This window comes from Emys orbicularis, chromosome 7 (genome assembly GCF_028017835.1).
Source record: "Emys orbicularis isolate rEmyOrb1 chromosome 7, rEmyOrb1.hap1, whole genome shotgun sequence".
In the NCBI taxonomy this organism is placed as follows: domain Eukaryota; kingdom Metazoa; phylum Chordata; order Testudines; family Emydidae; genus Emys; species Emys orbicularis.
Genome location: NC_088689.1, coordinates 14,704,716 through 14,727,271, shown reverse-complemented (window position 1 = coordinate 14,727,271; position 22,556 = coordinate 14,704,716). Strand labels below are relative to the sequence as shown.

Sequence of the window (22,556 nt, the reverse complement as noted above, 5' to 3'; positions counted from 1 at the left end):
GTCCTAAGGGTTCAGTGTACCTAAGGGTTCCTAAGTGTACCTAAGGGTTCCAAATCAGTGTAAGTTCCTAGTTGTTCATCCTCCATGATGTCAGTACTAGGCTTTATAGGCAGGGGTCCTCACAGATCAGGTTCTGGAACAGCGTGCTGTTCCCATGCTCTAAGCTTTCTTTATGAAGCATATTTCCAAAAGGACCACAGTATGAGCATAAACAATTCCATGCTAGTGATCTGATGGAAATCTTGGGATTCTGTCAGTACCTAATAAAAATGCCATGTTTGTTTATGTTTTTAAGTTGCTTCTTTACATCTTTGTAAGCTGGTGACGTGAGGCACGTTCCATGATGCTCCTAAACCTGTTCTGATTGCAGTATATTGTGCTGGTTAGCAGCACGCCCCACCAGCTGAGCGACTGCTTCCGTTTGTCTGGTGAAATTCTTATTTAGAAGCCTTTATGCACTTGCAAAAACTTCAGCTTATCTGTTGTCTAAATTTGAGGTTGTGGGGAACCTCCTGCTGAGATTGAATGCCTTGTTATGGCATGCTACTTTGCTGTTGAAATGAGTGATTTCCCTGATATGTGAAGCAGAAAATCTGCCACTGGTGCCTTACGTATAAAAAAAATGAGATGAAAGGAGAAAACAAGAAGAAATTGAATCTAATAAAGGAGGAAACAATCTGTGCATTTGGTTAAAATAATTTATACCTAGCATTAGCATCATTTCTATTACTTATGAGTGTAAAATTATCAATCATTTTTTCTTATGGCATTTACAAGCTTACTACCTTGAACTAATTATCTAGGGGGAAATTCCTAAAGACTTCAGAGATCAAGATAAATGGAATCCCATCATAGTGAAATGATAGACATCTATCTAGAGTTTCATTTATGGAATACTAGAAAATTGACAGATGGCAAAGAAAGAGAATGACACAGTTATGAGTCCTCTAAAATCTATCTTTATGGAGAGTCCTATAGAATATAATGGACAATTATAGCTTTTTCTCTAACATTTTATTTATATATTTATTTTTGGTTTGAACCATTCTATATAGTTTAATAGAAAACTATTCTCTAGAAAACTACCATTGTCAAATTCTATAGGATGGTTAAAAAAGCCAGTAGAAAGGATATTATTTTCTGTAGACTATTAGAATAGTTCCTATAGAATCCTTTTATATTTCCATACGGCTTTTCTTAAAGGCAAGCACAACACTCAATCAGGGAGTTAAGGAAGGCACTGGAGAACTCAGGTACAAGAGGATGGCTAATTCTGAACTTCTTAGCCTTTGTCGTTTCCTCTTAGAGCCACATTCTTTTTCTATGTAGCTTTTGTTGGGTGCAGTTTGAAAGACAGTGAGCAGCAATTCTGATACTGCGTATATCCTGTGGCTATACCTGTGGTGACTAGCTGTTCTCATAGACTCATAGACTCATAGACTTTAAGGTCAGAAGGGACCAATATGGTCATCTAGTCTGACCTCCCGCATGATGCAGGCCACAAAAGCTGACCCACCCGCAACAGAATCTTCCAGCCTGCGACCCCTGCCCTATGCTGCGGAGGAAGGCGAAAAACCTCCAGGGCCTCTGCCAATCTACCCTGGAGGAAAATTCCTTCCCGACCCCAAATATGGCGATCAGCAGTACCCCGAGCATACAGGCAAGATTCTACAGCCGGACCCTCATTTTACCCGCGATGGCACGTTAATGCCTAATTGACTAAAACCACGTTATCCCTTCAAACCATTCCCTCCATAAACTTATCAAGCCTAATCTTGAAGCCAGAAAGGTCTTTCGCCCCCACCGTTTCCCTCGGAAGGCTGTTCCAAAATTTCACCCCTCTGACGGTTAGAAACCTTCTTCTAATTTCAAGCCTAAACTTCCCCACTGCCAGTTTATATCCATTCGTTCTCGTGTCCACATTACTACTGAGCTGAAATAATTCCTCTCCCTCCTTGGTATTAATCCCTTTGATATATTTAAAGAGAGCAATCATATCCCCCCTCAGCCTTCTTTTGGTTAGGCTAAACAAACCGAGCTCCTCGGTTCTGCAACCAAATACTACAAATAATGAAGCTTTTAGTGGGAAGAGTAATACTAGTAACCTCTGCTGCTTTCAGCTCCATAAGGTGCTACTGACCCATCCACATGATGCTACTGACCCATCCACATGATACAGCTGGAGTAGATGGCCCAGCACTGAAATGGCTCCGGTCAATCCTCTCCAACAGGTCCCAGAGAATGAGAGACCCTTTTCCTTTCAAAAAGTCCTCACCTTCGGAATTCTACTAGGGATCCATCCTGTCTCCATTGTCAACATCCACATGAGACCACTTGAAGAGGTGGACAAAGGCCACAAGTTCCACTGACAGTTATATACCAATTGTACCAAGTTGTGTATTTCACTATCCACAGACGCAGTTAGTGCCATCACAAGGATATCAGAATGCCTACAAGAGATCAGAATGCCTAGAAGAACAGGTGGCTCAAACTGAGGTGATGCTGGTAAAAAGGGGACTATCTAGCTATGACCATGTCTTCCCTGTCCATCCTGCCATTTGTCAAAGAAGTCAAAGCCTCAGGGCCATGTTCAACTCACCATTGAGACTAGATGATGAGGTATTAGTAGTGGAAAAAACCTTCTCCTGTGTGCAGCTTGCTAGGTAAATCTTCCTCTAACTCCCAGATGAATATCTGGCTGTAGTGATCTATGTGTCAGTCGCTTTCTGATCAAATTGTTGGAACTTGCTGTGTTTGGGACTGAACATGAAAACAGTGCAGGGGCTCCAACTTGTGCAGAATGTGGCTGCTCATCTCAGTGGGTTTAGCTGCCATGGACACCTCTCTCTTATGTACTGATCCCTCCGCTGCCTTGGCAGAGGGCTTGGTGCTGCCTGAACTCCAAAGCCATCAGTGGGTCAGGATCCAGCTACATCAGTGACCACGTCTCCCTTATTTCATCTTTATCTGGCCAGGAGATTGTGATTGTTTCTTTCAGATGTGGACTTTGCAATTGTCATCTGTACCTTTGTTGCCTAAATACTAAACAACCGCATTGGACTGCACCTTAAGTCAAGTCTAAAACTGATGCTTGTGCAGACTGGTGCATCACTTATCCAGTGGTTTATCTCTCAGGGGGCGTAAAACACTAGTGCTCTGCGATATGCATTGGCTGTGTATTGCTTTCCAGGTGGAGATTAAGGTGTTGGTTTTATTTGATAACTGACCTGCATGTCATTCTGCCACTGTTGCAGTCAGCTGAGGCTCTCAAGCTAGATACCCTTCAGGATAAAATACAAAGTAAAGAGAAGTTGCTTTTTATATGCATTATGCCTTTAAAGATATAAATATGAATATTAAAAATTTGGCTTCAGTGCATAGGCGAAATAGTCTCCTCTTGTCATGTTCACAGCATACATGCAAAGCCATTAGATGAAAACATACAGTTGCCTTGCTGGAAGCTTGCAATTTAACACTACTTCATTTCTTAGAATTCAGAACACACAAAAACCAAAAACAGAGAGAACCAAAACAGGCTGCTCCCTAAAGCAGAGAAACACAACTCATCCCACCTTATTGTAAGTTGGTTCTTCTTCTGACTTCTTCAGACTTCTTCACACTTCCCTATAGAGCCCCCTAGCCTGGAAGCAGGACCAGAATTTAAAGTGAGAGCTTATAATTTTTACAGTTTTCAATATACCACATGCCTGAGGAGCTGATACTCAGGCCAAAAAGTGTGCCCACCCCGATGTAGATTCTCTTTTATAAAAAAAAGTTCACATTCCATGAGCATTTGGCTTTCTGAGTTTTACCCAGGTTTTGAAACAGTGCGGAACAAAATGTGGAAATTACAATAAGAAATAAACGTTCAACTGCAGTAGAGTTAATGAAGTTTGTAGATGTTAAAAGCTTCATATGAGGAACTCTGGCTTCCAAATCCCTTAACAAAATAACTTTTTGATGTTTCTGGAAACTCAGAAATTGCACTGTTATAATCAAATCCGTTTCAAAATAGATTGAGTTAAATCTGTGCAAATTACTTGTGTCGATGTTCTTAACTCATTTTGAGAGAGGCTAACACTGATAAAGCTAAATTGATTTCAGCCACTCTGTAACTGAGTTAAAAATGTCCACACAAGAAGGTTGCACCAATTTAACTAAATTTATTTTTATTTTAAATGTTAATAGTTTGTTTCGGGGACTTGTAGTATTCCAGATTTCAATCTGGACCTATGACCAGACTCTTGCAACTGCCTTAGGTGAACAATTTTCAAGCTATCAGTCATTAAATATTTGTTTACCATATATCATTCAGCCACTAGTTGTCTGTGTGCTATGTAGTGTGATAAAGGATATGGTCCCTGATAAACAAGGGAGATGAAGCTGGAACTTGAACTGTGTGAATGTCTGTTTTCTTGGGTCTATAATTTAACATTTTCTTTTATAAATATCCCATTTAAAAGGACTGTTATTCTATATCTCATGGCACTATCCAGAATAAAGTTTTTTTAATGGAGAAAACACCCCTCTGCCCCCGCAAGTTCTGGCTTCATCTTTTATTGCAGCTTACCCACGTGGCCTGTAATTCTTATTAACCACCTCCTCTTCCTGCTCCCTGTTTCTTTGTAAGAACTCTCAGTCAGGGTTCTGTGGCTACAAAACACATTCCCAAATACTAGAAGCTTCCTAAGCTTTCACTGTCTTTTTCTGCTATTGGGACCAGACTTGTAAAATTAAGCCACAATATTTCCCCCAAAAGGACAGTCTGAGGTTAACACTGTAAAAATAAAATATGCAAACCCCAATATATTTTAAAACATTTCAGTAGGGTCCTTTTGATAGATGAAATCTTGTGCTACAAAGTTCCTACACATAATCATTCATGGTTAGCAAATCATTTCCGTACTTGTAATGAAAACATTTACTATTAATCCAAAAATGAATGGAGTGTGAGAGGCTAGATTCCTGCAGCCTCTTTCTATAAACACCTTTTCTAGCTCCCAGGTATCATAAACTGCATTCATTCATTCGCATGGCAACTCTCTGGTAATATCAGTGCCACTTTGTTATGCCATAACTCAGATTATTAAAGTTTTCCTCGTCATTGCAAACAGCTTTTCAGTAGCATTAGGAAATGTCATCAAATTATTTATACTGTTTGTAAATGTCATAATGAAACTGCTGCCTGCAACAAAATTAGAATGGCTCTTTATGCTGCACTTACACAATAAATACTAAGTTTTGACTAAAAGTTCAGTTTGCTGTATTAAAACTGAGTCCTGCAAGGTGGTTCCAGGCTCTGGAATTCTCTCCCTCTCTTGGTCCAGTAAAGCCCAAGGCTCAGTATAAGGTTTCTCTATTTACTCGGGTATTTGCCGGCACGTGGTGCTGGTGGGATGAATCAATGGGGTCATCATAGGGGACTTGATCTGTTTTTGTTTGTGTGTTTTTAAACATGCTCAGATGCAGTGGTGGGTTTATTTTTGGAGGTTTAAAATGACCAAGGGCCTAATTTTTCAGCAGTCCTGAGCACTTGTAGTTCCCATTTCCTTTAACTGGAGTGGTGGGTGCTTGGCACATCTGTAGATCAGGTCCTTAGAAAGACATTCTGAAGAACATTCTGTGTCTGAGACTCATGGACAATTGATTTTAAACATTTTGGTAAATGAAAGCATATAAATCAATTTCTCTCTGTTGTAAACATTTTCTACTTTCTATTGCAGCCCCCTGTTCTCAGCACAGTATTTTTTATTTATTAGATATTACATTTGTATCTGTGTATATATTCCCCCATTTATAGACTTCTTGGACCAAATTATTCCTACTGTAACTATATTGACTTGAATGGAGTTACATCAAGCATGAATTTGCCCCGTAGTGAGTGTATCAAAAGGTTACTTATCGATTGCTCTCTGGGAAACAAAGGAAGCTGTATACTCACACATAGGATTTTCTTTGTTTCACACAAGGCACACACAGTAAGAGTCTGTGATTGAGCATATGCATGGAATGTAGATCACTAAAACAGGAATTTGGACAGGTAAGGATAAGAGGTAGCAACACAGAGAAATGTTAGAAACACATAGGCCAACAGCTGAAAAGAATACTTTGTTTCCTACAAAGTCAGCATCCTAAAGACCATTCACATCAGGGAAAGACTCGTACTGACTGACTTCAAAGGGTATTGGGTCAGTCTTGAAGTATCAAAAGACCTTAGGAGGAACATGGGTGCTAATTCCTTCCCACTTTTGCCAGAACATGCCTCTTTCAAGTCTAACACAAACACATACAAGTATGTATTGCAAGATGCACATGTTTTGGAACAAGGAGGAATTCATACAGATGAACAAAGTGGCTGATACAATCATCTAATATAGATACATTTTAAGCAGCCTGAGAGGTGCTGTCCTAATCTGAGAGCAGAAATTTGGCCTTTACCCTCTTTGTTCTCTACCACAAGTGGACTGACAGGGTACATTTTTAGCTCTGAGAGTGAGGGTAAGAATATTTAATGATTTTTTAAAATAATATATTTCAGTATTTATGCAAAGTACTTGATATTCTGCTTGTTAAGTAAGATTTTAAATGTTGTATGCAAAACCAAAGAATTATTTTATCATTCATTAATGGTGCTTTCCTGCCTCCCAGCTGGGAGCACTACCGCTGCACTACTAACAGCTGTACCATGTGTTTCACTGTGGATGTATTAAAGAGAAGAAACTGAGCACTGGGAAAGTTTAAGAATAAATGCTTATGACAGTAATTGCAATTTGCTCCTACGGAATTGTCAAATTGATTTAAACTGCTCTTTTACTATTGAAATTAGTCTCTTTTGATCTCACATCTTGTGTTCATTTTCTGTGTTTGCAGGAATTCTCAAATTTTAACTATAAGATATTAGTGGAAGTGCACATAGTACCAGCTCTTTGTGTCTGCTGAGATTTCTGAATAATGTTGCATTAAAAAATGATGCATAATATGGGAGGGTGCTCAACCAGGGAACTCAAATAAACTTTCAAAACCAAAATCACAACTTTGTAAACTGTGGCATCAGTGGAGATACTAGAAGCGACTGTTCAGTTTAAGGCTTGCTATATCAGATTACTTACGGGATTTGGATGAACTGTGTGGATTCATCAGAAGATTCAAATAATAAATTAGCTGTCAGTACAGCTCCCACCTGACTTGGAACACATGTCAACTAGCAGATCTTCAAAAGAACCAGCAATTTTTAATACACCGATACCTCGATATAATACAACCCGATATAACACGAATTCGGATATAACGCGGTAAAGCAGTGCTCCTGGGGGGCGGGGCTGCGCACTCCGGTGGATCAAAGCAAGTTCAATATAACGCAGTTTCACCTATAACACGGTAAGATTTTTTGGCTCCCGAGGACAGCGTTATATCGAGGTAGAGGTGTAGTTTATAAAACCAAAATAATATACCATAATTATTCATAGAGCCTGGTTTTATAGAATGTACCTTCTTTATGTTTGCTTTAATGGTAGGATTGTCACAATAGACAAACTGTGCACTGGTGGAGAGAGCAAACTACTCTTATACTGACCTACTTATTCTGCTGCATAGACATTTTTGTATGCTCCAGTTGCTGAAGAGTTTTCTTTTCTTTCATTTTCTTTCAGATGCAGTTTCCACACCTGCTTACTCATCCCCGGCTAAAAGTTTAGGAGACCCAGGAATAACACCATTGTCTCCATCGCATATTGCGGTAAGAAATATAGGATATATGTTGGACAGTGCATTGACATTATTTTCTCCTGCCTGTCCCACCTATAAGAACTCAGGACTCCTGACTCCTCAGTCTCCTGGTCATCAGTTACAGAACTCACGGCTTATATACAAAAAGTTAAAGGAGCAATTCCACTAGCTCAGAAAGAAGAGATAAAGTATGAAATCCTGGCCCCATTGAAGTCAATGGGAGTTTTGTCATTGACTTCAAGGGGGCCAGAATTCCATCCAAAATATATAAGGACAGATGTAGAGGAAAGTGACACTCATCTGCATAAGCCCGTCCACTACCACTCTACAAAACAATCCCTTCTATCCCCACCTTTGTCATTCTCTTGCTGTCTGATCTTGAGCAATCACTGAAATATTCCCCGTTCTCTGAAAAGTGACTTATATAATAATGGGATCTCAACACATATGCGTCACTCTCTCTGTCCTATCTCTCTCTCCCTCTCTCATAACAAAGAAAAATAAAACATTTACAATTGCCTGAGGGGAACACCCTAAGTGGTCAGGAAAAGTTCCATTAAAGGATGATTCTTTAACCTATCTTAACTTCCCCTCCCCTCCTGCTCCACAAGCACAAATCACATTAATTTATTTGACATATTCCACCCCTTATAGCTAAGCCCCAGGGATTGCCAACACAAGTACAGTAGAACCTCAGAGTTACAAACATCTCATGAATGGAGGTTGTTCATAACTCTGAAATGTTCGCAACTCTGAACAAATTGTTATGGTTGTTTTTTCAAAAGTTTACAACTGAACATTGACTTAATACAGCTTTGAAACTTTACTATGTAGAAGAAAATGCTGCTTTTAACCATCTTAATTTCAATGAAACAAGCACAGATACAGTTTCTACCTTGTCAAATCTTTTTTAAACTTTCCCTTAATTTTTTTAGTAGTTTACGTTAAATACAGTACTGTACTGTATTTGTTTTTGTCTCTGCTGCTGCTTGATTGCGTACTTCCGATTCCTAATACGTTCGTAACTCCGGTGTTCGTAACTGTGAGGTTCTACTGTAACGCAATGCACATTCTACTGTAATGCACTACACATAATACTCACAAAACAGCGGTGCTCGGAACGTGTCACTGCCATTGTAGAATCCCTTCCCCAGCTTCGCCTGGCTTTGCATATCAAATTCAAAGCTGCTAATACTTACCTTAAGGTTTTTCACAGCTCAGCCCCTGCTTAGATTTCTGCATTCTTTTCCACGGCTCCATAGTCCAACTCTCCCACTCTTTGCCTCTTTCTCCTATCTGTCCTGTGAATGCACTACTTCTGCAAAGCCTTTTAATGGTGTGCCAGTGAAGTGTATAATTAGAGAAATCAAGGATAAGAATCCTCAAAGTTTGAGATTAGTCCTTCATCAGGTCATCCCTGGTGTGGCTCTTTTCTGTGTTCTCTGTTGTAAATAGGAAGCCCCTGGAGGCAGGGTCTTAGTTATTTACAGCACAGACTACACTGACATTGTTCTGTAAAATGTAACGGGCTTGTGGGGGAATGTCATTTTCTAGACTAAGAAGGCATAATTTTATAGAAGGGAAGATCAGGTAGCCCATTGTGTGAACTGAGTAATACATTTTCCAGAATGCCCAAACATCATCAGCCCTATGCAGCCAGCAGTGTTTCCGAACAGCTCTCTGAAAATATCCAGATGCCTGATACTCAGTTTACCCACCAAATCTTCATGTTTCTGAACTCCAAGACCTTACTCCTAATCACCAACCTCCAACAAGTCCCGGCACCTAGGTGGTCTTTGAGGGAGTCAGTTACTAGGATCCAGGGGCTTCAATGAAAGAAGGAATGGTGGGTCTGAATATCTACTGAATATGGAGACCCCTGAATCAGAATATCTCAAAATAACAGCCTGTTTGCCCATCCCTATTTCAGGGTGGGTAAAAGCTGATTTAAATCAAATCAATCAGATTTTAATAAAAAATAAATCAAATTTAAATAAAAATATTTTTTATTTAAATTAAATACAGGTGTGTTTATTTTTTACAATGAACTATTGAAAATTAATTTTGAAATTGACAATCTAGGTTAGGGCCTGAATTTATTATAATCTGTTAAAATCATGTAAATTAAATACAAATAATAATATTAAGCAGTACATATATGCTGCCAAGTTTTAAAGAAAGTCAAAATACTGAATTGGTGGAAGTTGCTGGCTAAACCAGGGTTTGTTGAAGTGCTAACCCAGCTTTTTGACAGCAATAACCTCTTCTGCAGGCTGAGAGAGAATATTTCCTTCATCGCTGTTTATTCAGCTAGTTCAGTTCAGTGACTAGTTCATTCAAAGCTAAGAAACCAATTGGGAATTGAAAAAGCTTGTTTTTCTCTTCTAGTATATGAATAAAAACTAAGAGAGGAGGAGATCTACTATCTTGAAGGACATTGTGATCAGAAATAATCAGTTCAATTCACTAACTACAGATAACACTTCCTTTGTTTACTAAATCAGCTAGTTTTAAATGCAAAATGTGTTTTGATAAACTTTTTGTCTTATGCAGTCAGATTTTATATAATCCAAAACATAAAATTCTGTTTTTGTGCATTTTTAATTAAATTTTAATTTCCACCCAAATAGAACTCAACTCAGATCACAAGTAAAAAATCATCATCTAGTAAATAAATAATGCATCATTCACCATTTTCTAACATAATAAAAATGTAAAAATTAAGAATTTGAATAAATGTAGGTTACGCTGTCTAATTGCATTAAAAAATGTGTATGGATATAGTGTGTTCTCCTGGTTAGCACTGCATTTCACGTAAAGGTTATCTTTAGTTGCAAATCAACATGTTTTAACAGTTACCAGCCAATGGGAATCACCCTTTCTTTAGGAAAATAACTAAAAAATACAAATGCAAAACATGATTAAAATTGATTATTTAAATTAAGGTTTCCTGCTTGTTGATTGAAATCATAATTAAAATTGGTGATTTAAATTGCTTTGATTTAAATCAATCCACCCAGCCGTATTTAAAGCCTCATTTGATAAGAGGCCAAATGTTTTCATGTTTTGTGCATCAATGAGATGGCTAGTTCTTCATTCCATTTGGCTTTTGATGATGGGTAAGGGGCAAAGGATGTAGAAAGTTTAAATCACTGTTAAGGAACCAAGCATCTGTATTTAGACTAAATCTCTTTAAGCTTGTCCCTTTGGACAATTTAGTAAAGTATCATTTGCTGTATACATTTTGTTAATTATGCTGTAGCTTGCAACTACAGTTTACTGTGACAATTGCCTTGCTCCTTGCAGTCAGCTGTAAAGTGCTAATAAAATTGTTACTGAGAGTAGCACAGTACACGAAAAGGTGATTAGTATAAGAGTAAAAAGCGATACTAGTATAAGAGTGTTTATGTTCTGGTGTGTTTACTATGAATCTCTCAGTGGAAGTTGTGTGATATCGTTTAAGTATTTCCAATGATGGGTTTGCAAAAAAGAGAATACATGGCTGGAACTGGGACATAAGCTCAACCTAAATTTTCAGAAGTGACCAGTGATTTTGGGTGCTCAACTGGAGACACTTTTAAGAGGCCTGATTTTTCAGAGTATCTGAAGTTAGGAGTATCTGAAGTTAGGCACCAAAATGACTTGTCAGTTTTGAAAATTTAGGACAAGAACTGCTGTGAGTGGTCACCTTCCAGGTTTTTTAAGCTGAACAATCTAATTGATTGTGTCCCTTTAAAATGTAATAAAAACATAGGCTGTGTCTATAAAGTATTTTGACACCCCTGAAGGGAAGGCACTAATAAGTGCAAGGTGTGTATATATATTCTGGAGGTGCTGGTTGCAGTTGCATAGTTAAGGTTGAATTAAGTTTTGCATGTTGTTTACAATACAATATATTTCCATATCCATGGTGGCAAAATCTATGGCCAAATGGTAGAACTATGTGATAAATGGTAGAAATATACAATGAGTAAAATTTTATCATGTACCTCGCTTAAACGCTGCTCATTAATCTATCTCTGCCAGGATTTATTCCATCAGTCCAGCTCCCTGAGCAGCTTCAAATAGCTGCCTTTTTCTTTAAAAAAAAAAAAATCAAACTGCCACAAAAATATTTCTTCCTATTTCCTACAAAACAACAGTGGCCCAGGGCCCGGAACAAGCAATATTCAGCTTCATGCCAGTAAATAGTTAAAGGCCTGATATTCCATAAGTGCATAAAGCTAGGAATGGGGGCTGTATGCCAGAGGAAAGGGGAGAATCTTGGTTTTCCTGTGGGACTCTCCACACTTGCTTCTATGGATAGAAAAGCTGTTTAAAGACGTTTTTAGAGATGCTTTCAATTCATTAGTTAAACATTTTCTCTCCTCTGAGTCTTGTCAAACTAAACTGATGGTAACTAAGGCCCATGGATTTACAGGCAGAGGGATAGGCAGCAGGATAGTAGAATTAGTTCCAATACAATCTCTAGAATGTTTCCAGAACAGGTTTTCCATAAAAGATGCAGCAATAGGTGATGCTGTGGTGCAGTATAAAGCTTTACTAGCAGTTATTGGGTTGGCCTGCACACCTTCCTCCTGGCGTCACCATTTCTGAGCAGTCTTACCAACCCAGACTCATGCTTATATAACTTTTTTAATCTACTTTGTATTCCATGTATGGTATCACTAGAGGGTAACCAGATGTCCCAATTTTATAGGGACAGTCCCGATTTTTGGGTCTTTTTCTTATATAGGCTCCTATTACCCCTCACCCCCTGTCCCGATTTTTCACACTTGCTGTCTGATCACCCTATATCATTCTCATGTATTCCATATATGATACACAGAGGTATAATATGTTTTTCAGTTAATACATTTCTGAAAGTTTGGTAGCTAGCCATGTAGGTCTCAGCTATTACTGGAAGTAAACATGAAAGGATTTCTGATTCATTTGGATTTGTGTGAAAGGTACCAGAATTAACTGTTAGTTTGGATGTACATTGCATTTCCATGCCCATTAAGGGATGTAGCCTACTGACATGGTTCTGGGGGACTGCACTTTTCTGCAGGAGACAGATGAATGCTTTGCTGCAGTTCAGAGCCGCTGAAAGGTAGGGCAGATTACAATTCCGTCTCTAAACAGTGACTCAAAATCTGTTCTGTTTCTGTTATTTTAACAGAAGGACTCTGATGCAAATGACGCTGTAGAGCAGTCATTCCTTGTTGTTGTGGCTATTGATTTTGGCACGACATCCAGTGGCTACGCCTACAGCTTCACCAAGGAGCCAGAATGTATTCATGTAATGAGGTAAGGGCTGCATTGCAGCACTGAGCTCCTGATGGTGACAGTGTATATTATCTGCAGTTGCTACATCTGAGGTCAGCATGGGTTTGGAGTGACTGGATTTGTATACAGCCAACAATGTGAAAACCCCCTTTCATGGTGAAAATTTCTCTTATGTCCCTATCTTATTTTAGTTGCTTTAATAATAAACATAAACATGTTCTCTGAGACTTATTGCTCAGCTTTATAAAATGGTGTGAACTAAAGGAGGAATCTGCTGGCTAAGTTTACAGAAGCATTCCGGGAGCAGTTATAACTGTGGAGGTCGTGACTTTCTTATCCACATTAACATAATGAACAATGCATATTTATAAAAGTAATAATGGCATTTCCCAAAGTGTCTAATAGAGAAATCACTGCACATGGGGTGGTGCAAGGCCCTTGTCCTTTTGCCTCATATCATACAGAATTTGGCAGGTACAAGCTGGCATATCTGCACATCTTATTATTTAGAAACCTTGGGCAAAAATTTCCAAGGTCCCTAAGTCCCATTTTCAAAATAGACCTAGATACCTAGGAGCTTGTCACTTTTGAAAATGTGACTTACGCCCCTAAGTCACTTAGGGCCAGATTTTCCAAGGTGTTCAGCACCCACAGTTGGAGACAGTTTTTCAGAAATGTTCAGCTCCCAATTAGGCACCTAAATTAAGAGGCCAGATTTGCAAAAATGCTCAGCTGGATGCATTTGAAAATCTGGTCACAAGGCGCTTTTGAAAATTTTACCCCTCATCTCTCCACATTGCAGAATGATGTGCAGGAGAGGGGGTTAAGAGACCTAAGAACAATGATGGTTACTGCTAAGGGTGTCCTTAAATATTTTCAAACCAAAGAGAAGCATTTAAGCTGAAATACCATTGCTTTATGATGCTCTAATTAAATTTTAAGATATGGTGCAGTTTGCAGTTCTGAGCAGTAGGTGCACCCTAATTGAAATAAGTAGGAGAAAGTTGTGCATATTCATTTAAAGGGGCAAAGTTTACCTCTCCTAGCATCTCAGTAGGAGAAAGTGGACACAGAGAGAGAAGGTCCCACCAGGGAAGCAGAGTGGGTATGACCTTCCATGGTCAGCAGCAAGGAATCAGCCAATTGCAGTGACCATTGAACACCACAACTGACTTAAAAGTGGGGAAAGTCTATAAAAATAAGACACATCTTAAGATGCCCCTTCTGCCGGAGGTGCAAGGAGGCAAATGGCATAAAGCTAGCTATGCCAGGGATTCCCCAATATCCCTGGACTCCCTCTTCCCCTGTTATGGCAGCTTTCCATCTGGAGCAGGGCAAAGAGGATCTGGTCTTCTCAGTCAAATGGTGCATCCGTAAGTCAAGTAATGTAGTTGTCTAAGATACGGCCACTTACCTAAATTATGCCTGCATACAGTTGTGCACACAACATTTTTTTGACTGCAGTTATTTGCACCCACAAATTGTTGGTTCAAAAACAGAGGCCAGTGTTTGAAGATTTGGGCCATTTAAATTTATTACTTTTTTTTTTTTTTTGTCCATAAACCCCTGGTAATGTAATGTTAAGGTTGTTAAGCATTCAAAAGTCAGAAAATGCGAAAGTGAAGCTTAACTCTACCACTGATATGCATGTATGCATACAAAATAGCTATTAGTTATGTGATTACATATTGTTTCTCAAATAATATAATGCAATACAGCTTTTCCCCCTACAAATTTGATACGTATGCATCTAATAATGTGATCACAAATATAAAGACTACTGTGATGGATGCACAAAAGGAAAAGAGCGCTGGAAAATGAGTTCCTTAGGAAAAGTTTTGTGTTTTCTTTTTTCATTTTCCATAATTCAAAATTGACTTCAGTCTTACTAAAACTATCTTTCTTTAAAGAAAAGAAAAGGTAAATTGTATCCTTGTGCAGAGACCAAATTATGGGAAATTTCAGCCCTAAAGGTAAATGGTTTGGAAAGTTGAGTGTATGAAAATATTAACTATAGCAATCACTTTTGGCATGAGGCAACTTACTATTCATCCTTCTGGAAGTCTGAAAATTGGAGTAGAAAGGGCTACAGTGCTGCTAACCAAATGTGACATGCTGTAATTCTTCTAAGCAGAGAAGCTATCTGCAGACAGTCCTGATTGTGCACTCAACGTCTGTGGTCAGTTTGTAAAAAGCCTTTCTGCCCCATTCATCAATGGTCCTTCAAGAAACCCCACAATGCAATTCATGAAAAGGTACTTGGTGCTACCAGTTGGGGACAGGTAAATACCAAGCATCAGAGAGAAGTATGGGAGGCAGAATTGGACCCATATTTAGTAGTAAGTTTGCATATCCATTTTTGACAGTAAATTAGTTTTAAAATGAAAAATTAAATTCTTAATTTTAATTGTTAAAATAGGGATCTGGATGAAATATTGAGGATGAGGAAGAAACAGCATTTCTGAGATTGTACTTTAGTGATCCCAAACTGTGCTAACTACAGGGCCATTCTTACAAAGCCATAGCACAGTGGTGCCTGCAGCCCACTGCTGTTTAGCATCTTTAACTAAGTCTGTAACATACTGTGGAAATTTTAGGTAGTGACACCATCCAAACTTTTAGGCCCAAAATTTGACCTGTTGTATCTTAAGTCCTCAACCTGCATTTGGATCCGCACCCTGTACTTGTGCAGAACCCAGTTAAAAGCATAGGGCTCCATACAGCTGCAGAGGTCTGCCAGTGCAGATGTTATTGCAGGGTTAGACAATTAAAAAGTAGTTGCTGTACAATTGATGGAAAATACTCTCCAAATCCTAAATATCACTTTACCACTCACTTGCTGAGAAATTATTTTGTATAGAACCTAGAGAAAACCAATGCCAACCAAGGGAGCAACATGCTGTTATGGTGACATGGATCTATGTAGATATTATGTTACATGCTAGTGCAAAACAAGGAATAAATGAAGAAGCCATGTTTCTTTCAAGCTAGAAAGAACTAATTTAAAAGTTTACCAAATCGGAAGGACAAAATTTGAAGGAAAATAAATGTGGTTGTGGCATAATTAGTATTTTAATAACAAGAACACTTACAAAAATTACTGACTCTGTGCTTTCACCCATGAAGTTCTGATCAGAAAGTACATGAAATATGCTCTTGCCAGTAACTCATATCTATAGATTTCTACTTTCATTGTCTCTTAATTACTATAGAGAATTTGGGGGAAAGTGTTTCATGATCCCTTTCCAGCTATAACGTGTTTATGAAATTATGAAGTTCAATGAAAAAACGTAATTTTAAAAGGTTAAGAAGTTTGATAACCAGTAGTTCAGAGGGTATTAAGAAGCTCAAAATATTTACATAATTAGGGTTACAAGTAGTATAATTTACAAATATTTGAGCACAGGAAATGTCACTTCCAAGTGAACCATTCTTGAGAATGTTTACGTTAAAATGTAACACACCAGTGATACATTGTCCCCTTTCCTTGCTAAGAAATCTTGGTTCTCTGCCTGTCTAACATTGATCCTTTCCAGACACTTGGATTTCTGGCTATCTTCTAACAAAGCTGCTTTTCTGTAAAATGTCTCAAAGTAGTATCATTTTGACTTTCAACTAAAAATTCCTCCTATGGTACAAGAGCAGACCACAACGTTTCAATGATAGAGATTACTAGGTTACTGGATCTCAGCAGAATTGTGGCATGCTATATGCATGGAAAATATAATTGGCAGGCAAACCAAAATGATCATTTTGACTCCAGTTGTTATTTGTTGTAAGCCCCAATACTTGCAAACAAAGAAAAACTTTTAGGCACTGATCCAGCAAAGCACTTAAAGCATGTGCTTAATTTAAGTATGTAAGTAGTCCCATTGACTTCAGTGCTTCAAATTCAGCATGTGCTTAAGTGCTTTGCTAGATCAGTGTCTATTTTATCTTGATTGCATAGTTTTAGTTTTGGTTTTACCGGTTACAATACTTCATGCCTGTAAAGTCCTATTAATTCCTCAGTGTTTCTATCGAGATATCTGTAAGGTCCTTACCGTAGCAAGCTCCCATTATAGGCTTCCACAGAGCCAGAATTTTCCTTAGTGAGTTAATGGCAGAATCATGAGTAGAACACAGGTAACCTAACTCAGTCCCTGGGACCACAGCTTCTCTTCCCTAGAAGAGAACAGATGCCATAAGAGTCTTTTTAAAGGCCTGTATTATTATTAAAACTAAAGTCAAATTTCCCATTATATTTATTTATTGCCTCTTATATGTCTGAGCTGAGATGTAAATTGAGATTTTTAAAGCTGCCTGAGGGATTTGGAGGCCAGATTTCCATTAGAAACAATTGGGAATTGGGCATTTAAATCACCTAGGTGGCTTTGGAAATCTCAGCCATAATATGGAGTGGCATGCTGGGCTGCCAATTTAGCTGCAGCTTAAGTGTATCAATCTAGAAAGAGGCATGGTTGAACAGTCTTTTCTGTTCATTTTGTCTACATCCCAGTGTTGGATTCTTATCTCTTCTATTACCTCAGACATTGGAGTCTTTTGCCTCCTTTAACATGTGACCCAAGATTTTGAAGTTCATCAGATAAGCCCCAAGTGGCAAGGCACAAAAGATAAAATGAAAAATCAGAGCAGATCTTTTGTTACTTGCCATTGCTCATTATTTTCTACTGCCAGGATTGATCAGCTGAGTGGCAGGTCAAATGTGTTGAGCAAAATCTCTCCTAAAGGATGGAGATGGACATCATTCCATTGCCCATCATAACTATTCTTCTTTCAGACCAGTGGGAGCGTCCCCTGAACTTTGCGGTAAATTTGTGTACCGCGATCTTTCTCTGCTTGTCAGGGCACTGGTGTGATGAAGAAAAGTTGACTCTACCTTGTGCTCTCTTTCTCTAAACTGCTCACGGAGTGATACTTCAATAAGAACTGAGTTGTCAGTGATCCACTTTTTAAAAGGTCTTTAACTGGAAAAATGCTATAATTCGTTTTATATTTTAATTTGTTTTCCTAGGATCAGTACTGCAACTCGTATAAAATATACAATAGGTAAAACAAAGCATGCTAAATTTAATATACTCTTATATGCAGAGGAATTAGCTCAGCCTGTAGTTAACATAGCCCAAAACTTCTATTACAAGACCCTGTTCTCGGTTGCTTATAACTTTGCCAAATGCTAACCGTTCAGGCTGAAATTTTCCATATCATGTCTGCCTCAAACTGGATTTTTAGCCCAATTCAGCAAAAATAGTTCAGCTGTCTCGGAGGATGAGAGTGAGGGAAAATATGTTGTTTTGCCATGTTAAAAAAAATTTACAACTTTTTGGTTGAAATCTCTAGTGTCCCCAGGCTTTGGAGCAGGGACTTGAAAATTCACAGCAGGGGTGGCCTTGATGTCAGGGATGTGACTTTTTCTGTCCTCATGAAAATTTGCCCAAATTTGGCAAATTATAAGACTGAAAAGTCTTGGTTTGCTCTTGCTCAGTAGAGATGGCTTAGAATTCAGTAGCTAAATTCTCCAAAGATTCCATCTACAGTCCCCTCATAGCCCCTGTGTGTGACTGGATTGCACCTGTGCTGCTATCCCCATAGAACAGATGCACATGCTTCATCCCAGGCCTGCAGGGGCTAAACAGGACTTCCCTTTAAATTGTTCCTCTAAGTGGCTGGGGGCTGATGTAGTGCCAGGCACAGGAACTGAGAACTCTCTTGTGCTCTCACTGCTCCCTAAAGCTGACCAGCCTGGTCAGACAGTCTAGTCTGGTGCTTGATGGATGAGGAGAAGAAGAAAGGCAGAGAGACAATTGTAGAAGAGAGGCTTAGTCAAAAGCGTTTGCACTCCCTGTATGCATAACATTGACATGCAGTGCTGCTGATTCTTCTGAGAGGGAGAGGCCTTCTTTACATAACCATAAAATTACCCAGAAAAAAGTAACATTATGGTCACAAAGTCATGCGCTCAAAATTTAGGAAATGCCAGAAATCAGATTGCTTGAGCAACCTCAAATTGGACTCCTTGTGTGTATGCATTATCATTAGGACTGCTTGAAAATTTGCCACTTAATCTGGTTTTTGACTGAAAATTGAGTGTTTAGCTAAACTAAATCCAAAATATTTCTTCTCAAAACCAGAACTGCTCAGTTTCGAATTGTCATCTCAGTGCTTCATGGGAGTTGTTTGCGTGTCTTATGCCTCCAATCTCCTCTATGGGCTGTGTTCCCCAGATAGACTACATCTCCCACAATGCACCATGTCCAGAGACTCCCAGGATGCACCATGGCAACTCTGCAGGAGGGGACACTGCGGTGCATCCTGAGGGAACATAGCTTGGCCAGGGAGCCAAGGCACCTGAAAATATAACTCAAGGCCCCCCAGCTGCTTGCTTCCCTCCCACCTACCCCCCAAAAAAGTCAAAATTGTCCACAGGGGAAAATACCTTATTTTTCAACCAGCTCTAATTATGATGCAGTCTTTTATTACATGATCACATACTGTTTACCCACAGGTTCCCTGCCTCATTCAGTGCACTGGGTATACACTACTCATATATATAGGTAGTTATTCAATATTTCTTTTTATCCTTTTCGGCCATACCTTATTTTCCACACACCATCCAAATCTGCACCGAATATAAAACTATTAATTTCCTTGTGGGTAAGGGTACGATTCTGTCATGGAGGTCACAGATTCCGTGACTTTCCGGGACCTACGTGACTTCACTGGGGCAGGGCTGGAGCAGCTCTCAGCCCTGGGGCCACCAGAGTAGCAGCTAGGATTGGATCAGCCCCCCTGAAGCTGCTGCAGCAGCTGGCTGGCAGTCAGCCCCAGGGTCACCGAAGCAGTTGGCTGGCAGTCAGATCCAGAGGCACTGGAGCAGTGGCCCCAGGGCTGAAGCACTGGCTGGGGTTGGGTCAGCCACTGCGGCAGGAGCAGCAGTGGGGCTGGGGCAGCTGCTGGAGGTCAGCCCCTGGCAGTACTCCGACTGTTAGGTGTCTTCCCCGCCCAAGAGTATTTTTAGTAAAAGTCAGGGACAGGTCGTAGGCTTCAATCAATTTTTGTTTATTGTCCACAACCTGTCACTGACTTTTACTAAAAATACTCGTGACAGAATCTTAACCTTACTCATAGGCTTTTCTGTGGTGTTTTCACCATGATATGTGGGTGCTTTAGAAACATTAATGAATTTATATTCACAACCCCTTGGGAGGTAGGGATTTTTTATTATGCTCATTTTGCAGATGGGCAACTGAGGCACAGAGAGGAAGACTAACATTGTGTACTCTCATTTTGGATGCCCAAATTGAGATGCTGAGGGTGTTATTTTTGAGAATATTTAGCATTTTTATAGCACATTTTGCTTAAAACATGGCTCCCATTAACTTCAATCGCAGCTGTAAATATGCCCCCTAAGGTTTCAAACAAGGTACCCAGAAAATGAGGAACACACAATCAGTGGCCAGCTGTGAAAAGTTTGTTTTAATTGACTTGTCCAGCATCAAAAAAGAACTCTATGGCAGAGGCAGGGATAGAATCCAATTCTCCATGGTGGCATTTGACTGGATGGGATTTCCTTGATGGGGTCTTGTGGAAATGGTAGTAAATGATCATGTATTTAAAGGCTATATTATAATGCATATTGACAAGGGGGCTGATTTAAGGTTGCCTGGGCAACAACAACTTTGGCATTTCCTAACTTTTGAGTGCTTGGCTTTGCAACCTTAATGTTCTTTTGTAGTGGGTTTTTTTGTATATAATATATATTTCATTTGTTCATTATTTTATTGACTTTTGATGATCTTGATACTGTTGTCCCCTTGTTACTCCTGTGTAGCTCACATTATGGGAGTTATATACCCATCAAGGGAAGGATATAACTATACTGTTGAAAATTTCATGACCATGTGTGAAGACTGTTAAAAGTCTGGAACAGAGTTTTCTTGGATGTGAATAAACATTCACTTTTGGCCTAAAGAGGATTCAGATTCAAGTCTGCTCATGTGAAATTCTTGTGTGTAACCCACTGCCAGATCCAGCTTGCTTACACAATGCACTAATAAGCATATCATTATGAATGTTAATTATCACTAGTTTGAAGCTGGTTCACCTTTTTCATAGGCGATGGGAAGGTGGAGATCCTGGTGTATCCAATCAGAAGACTCCAACTACTATCCTCTTAACGCCAGAAAGAAAGTTTCATAGCTTTGGTTATGCAGCAAGAGATTTCTACCATGACCTGGATCCCAATGAATCCAAACATTGGTTATATTTTGAAAAGTTTAAGATGAAGCTACACACCACTGGTGTAAGTAATAACTGAGCTCTGCTTCTATGGTTTTTTATATGTAACTAAACATATTTTTATATTGGCCATGCCGGATTTCTTTAGAAATTATGAGCCAGGCATGGAGCACCAGCATTCGTACTTGTACAAAAAAATTGATTTGTTTATTAAGTGAAACTTGTAACGTAATGCCTACTGCTTTATTTTGCTTCCCTCTGCCAGCAACAAACATTCTTCAACATGTTAATTAATGCCATTCTAAACCTTGGCAGTTGCCTCTCCTACACCATCCTGTCCTGTCTGGGTTTTTTTGAGTGAAATTCACCCCTTAGCGGAGAGCCTGTCTAAGACCTATGCACCACTGAAGCCCTATTCTGAGGGTGTAAGAGGAACTTAAGAGCTACATAGCTGTAAGGGCGACCCTCTGCACAGGAGTGAATTCACCTTTAATACTTGGTGGTATATTCCAAAAGGAAGACATGTTACTATTTGACTGTACTCCCAATTATTATACTCTGACTTTAAATCTTAAAATAACCATTCTAGAGTTCTGGGGTTGGTCAATACTTTCTTTTCCAGTTTCACGTCTTGGTAGGAATTCAAAATACATGATTGTTTTCACCCTTACCTTGGGCTTCATTTTTTGCGTGCAGTTTCATGGCTGCAATTAATTGCAGGTGCAATTTATGCAAATGAGATATTTAAATATCCACATACCAAGTTCTGCCTACAACTATTTGTAGCCACAACTGATGGGTACAAAAAACCTGGCCTGTAAAAAACAGCAAAATATCACAATCCAGGAAATCCCCGTGGTTGGTTAGACCCTCTCCAAAAGAAAACTAGGGAAAAAACCAAAACAATGTACGTCAGTTTTCCTAAGCAGGTGGGTCCCAGCAAGGAAGAATTCCCTTCCCTCAAGCAATGGGAAATGAATTTAACATTTACCTCTTATTTTCTTCCTTTAGAATCTCACCATGGAAACAGATCTGACAGCTGCAAACGGGAAAAAAGTCAAAGCTCTTGAAATATTTGCTTACGCCCTGCAGTTCTTTAAGGAACAGGCATTAAAGGTAGGGAAAATACTTCCTTTATCCAGCTCTCTATATTTATAACTAGCACAAATGCTGGCCCAACAATTTTAACCATGCTTCAGCCTTCAGCAGTGTTTGATGTAAACAAAGTGGGGCAGCTGTAGGAAGTCCAGGAAAGTTGGGGACTGTGAAAGGTCCTGGATAGCCGTAAGTGATTTCCTTCCTTACAGAGAGAACAAGAGGATGTA

The 22,556-nt window shown here is 39.2% G+C and overlaps 1 protein-coding gene across 1 annotated transcript in view; it reads left to right on the top strand.

The window, feature by feature from the left end:
• The first annotated feature begins 6,258 nt into the window (after nt 1-6,258).
• HSPA12A (heat shock protein family A (Hsp70) member 12A) overlaps nt 6,259-22,556 on the top strand; it is a 53,119-nt gene continuing 36,821 nt past the window's right edge. Inside the window, exons 1-5 of the mRNA XM_065407573.1 lie at nt 6,259-6,292; nt 7,650-7,735; nt 12,887-13,014; nt 21,109-21,295; nt 22,243-22,347. Coding sequence (XP_065263645.1) covers nt 6,259-6,292; nt 7,650-7,735; nt 12,887-13,014; nt 21,109-21,295; nt 22,243-22,347 — 540 coding nt within the window. The remainder of the gene's footprint in view (nt 6,293-7,649; nt 7,736-12,886; nt 13,015-21,108; nt 21,296-22,242; nt 22,348-22,556) is intronic.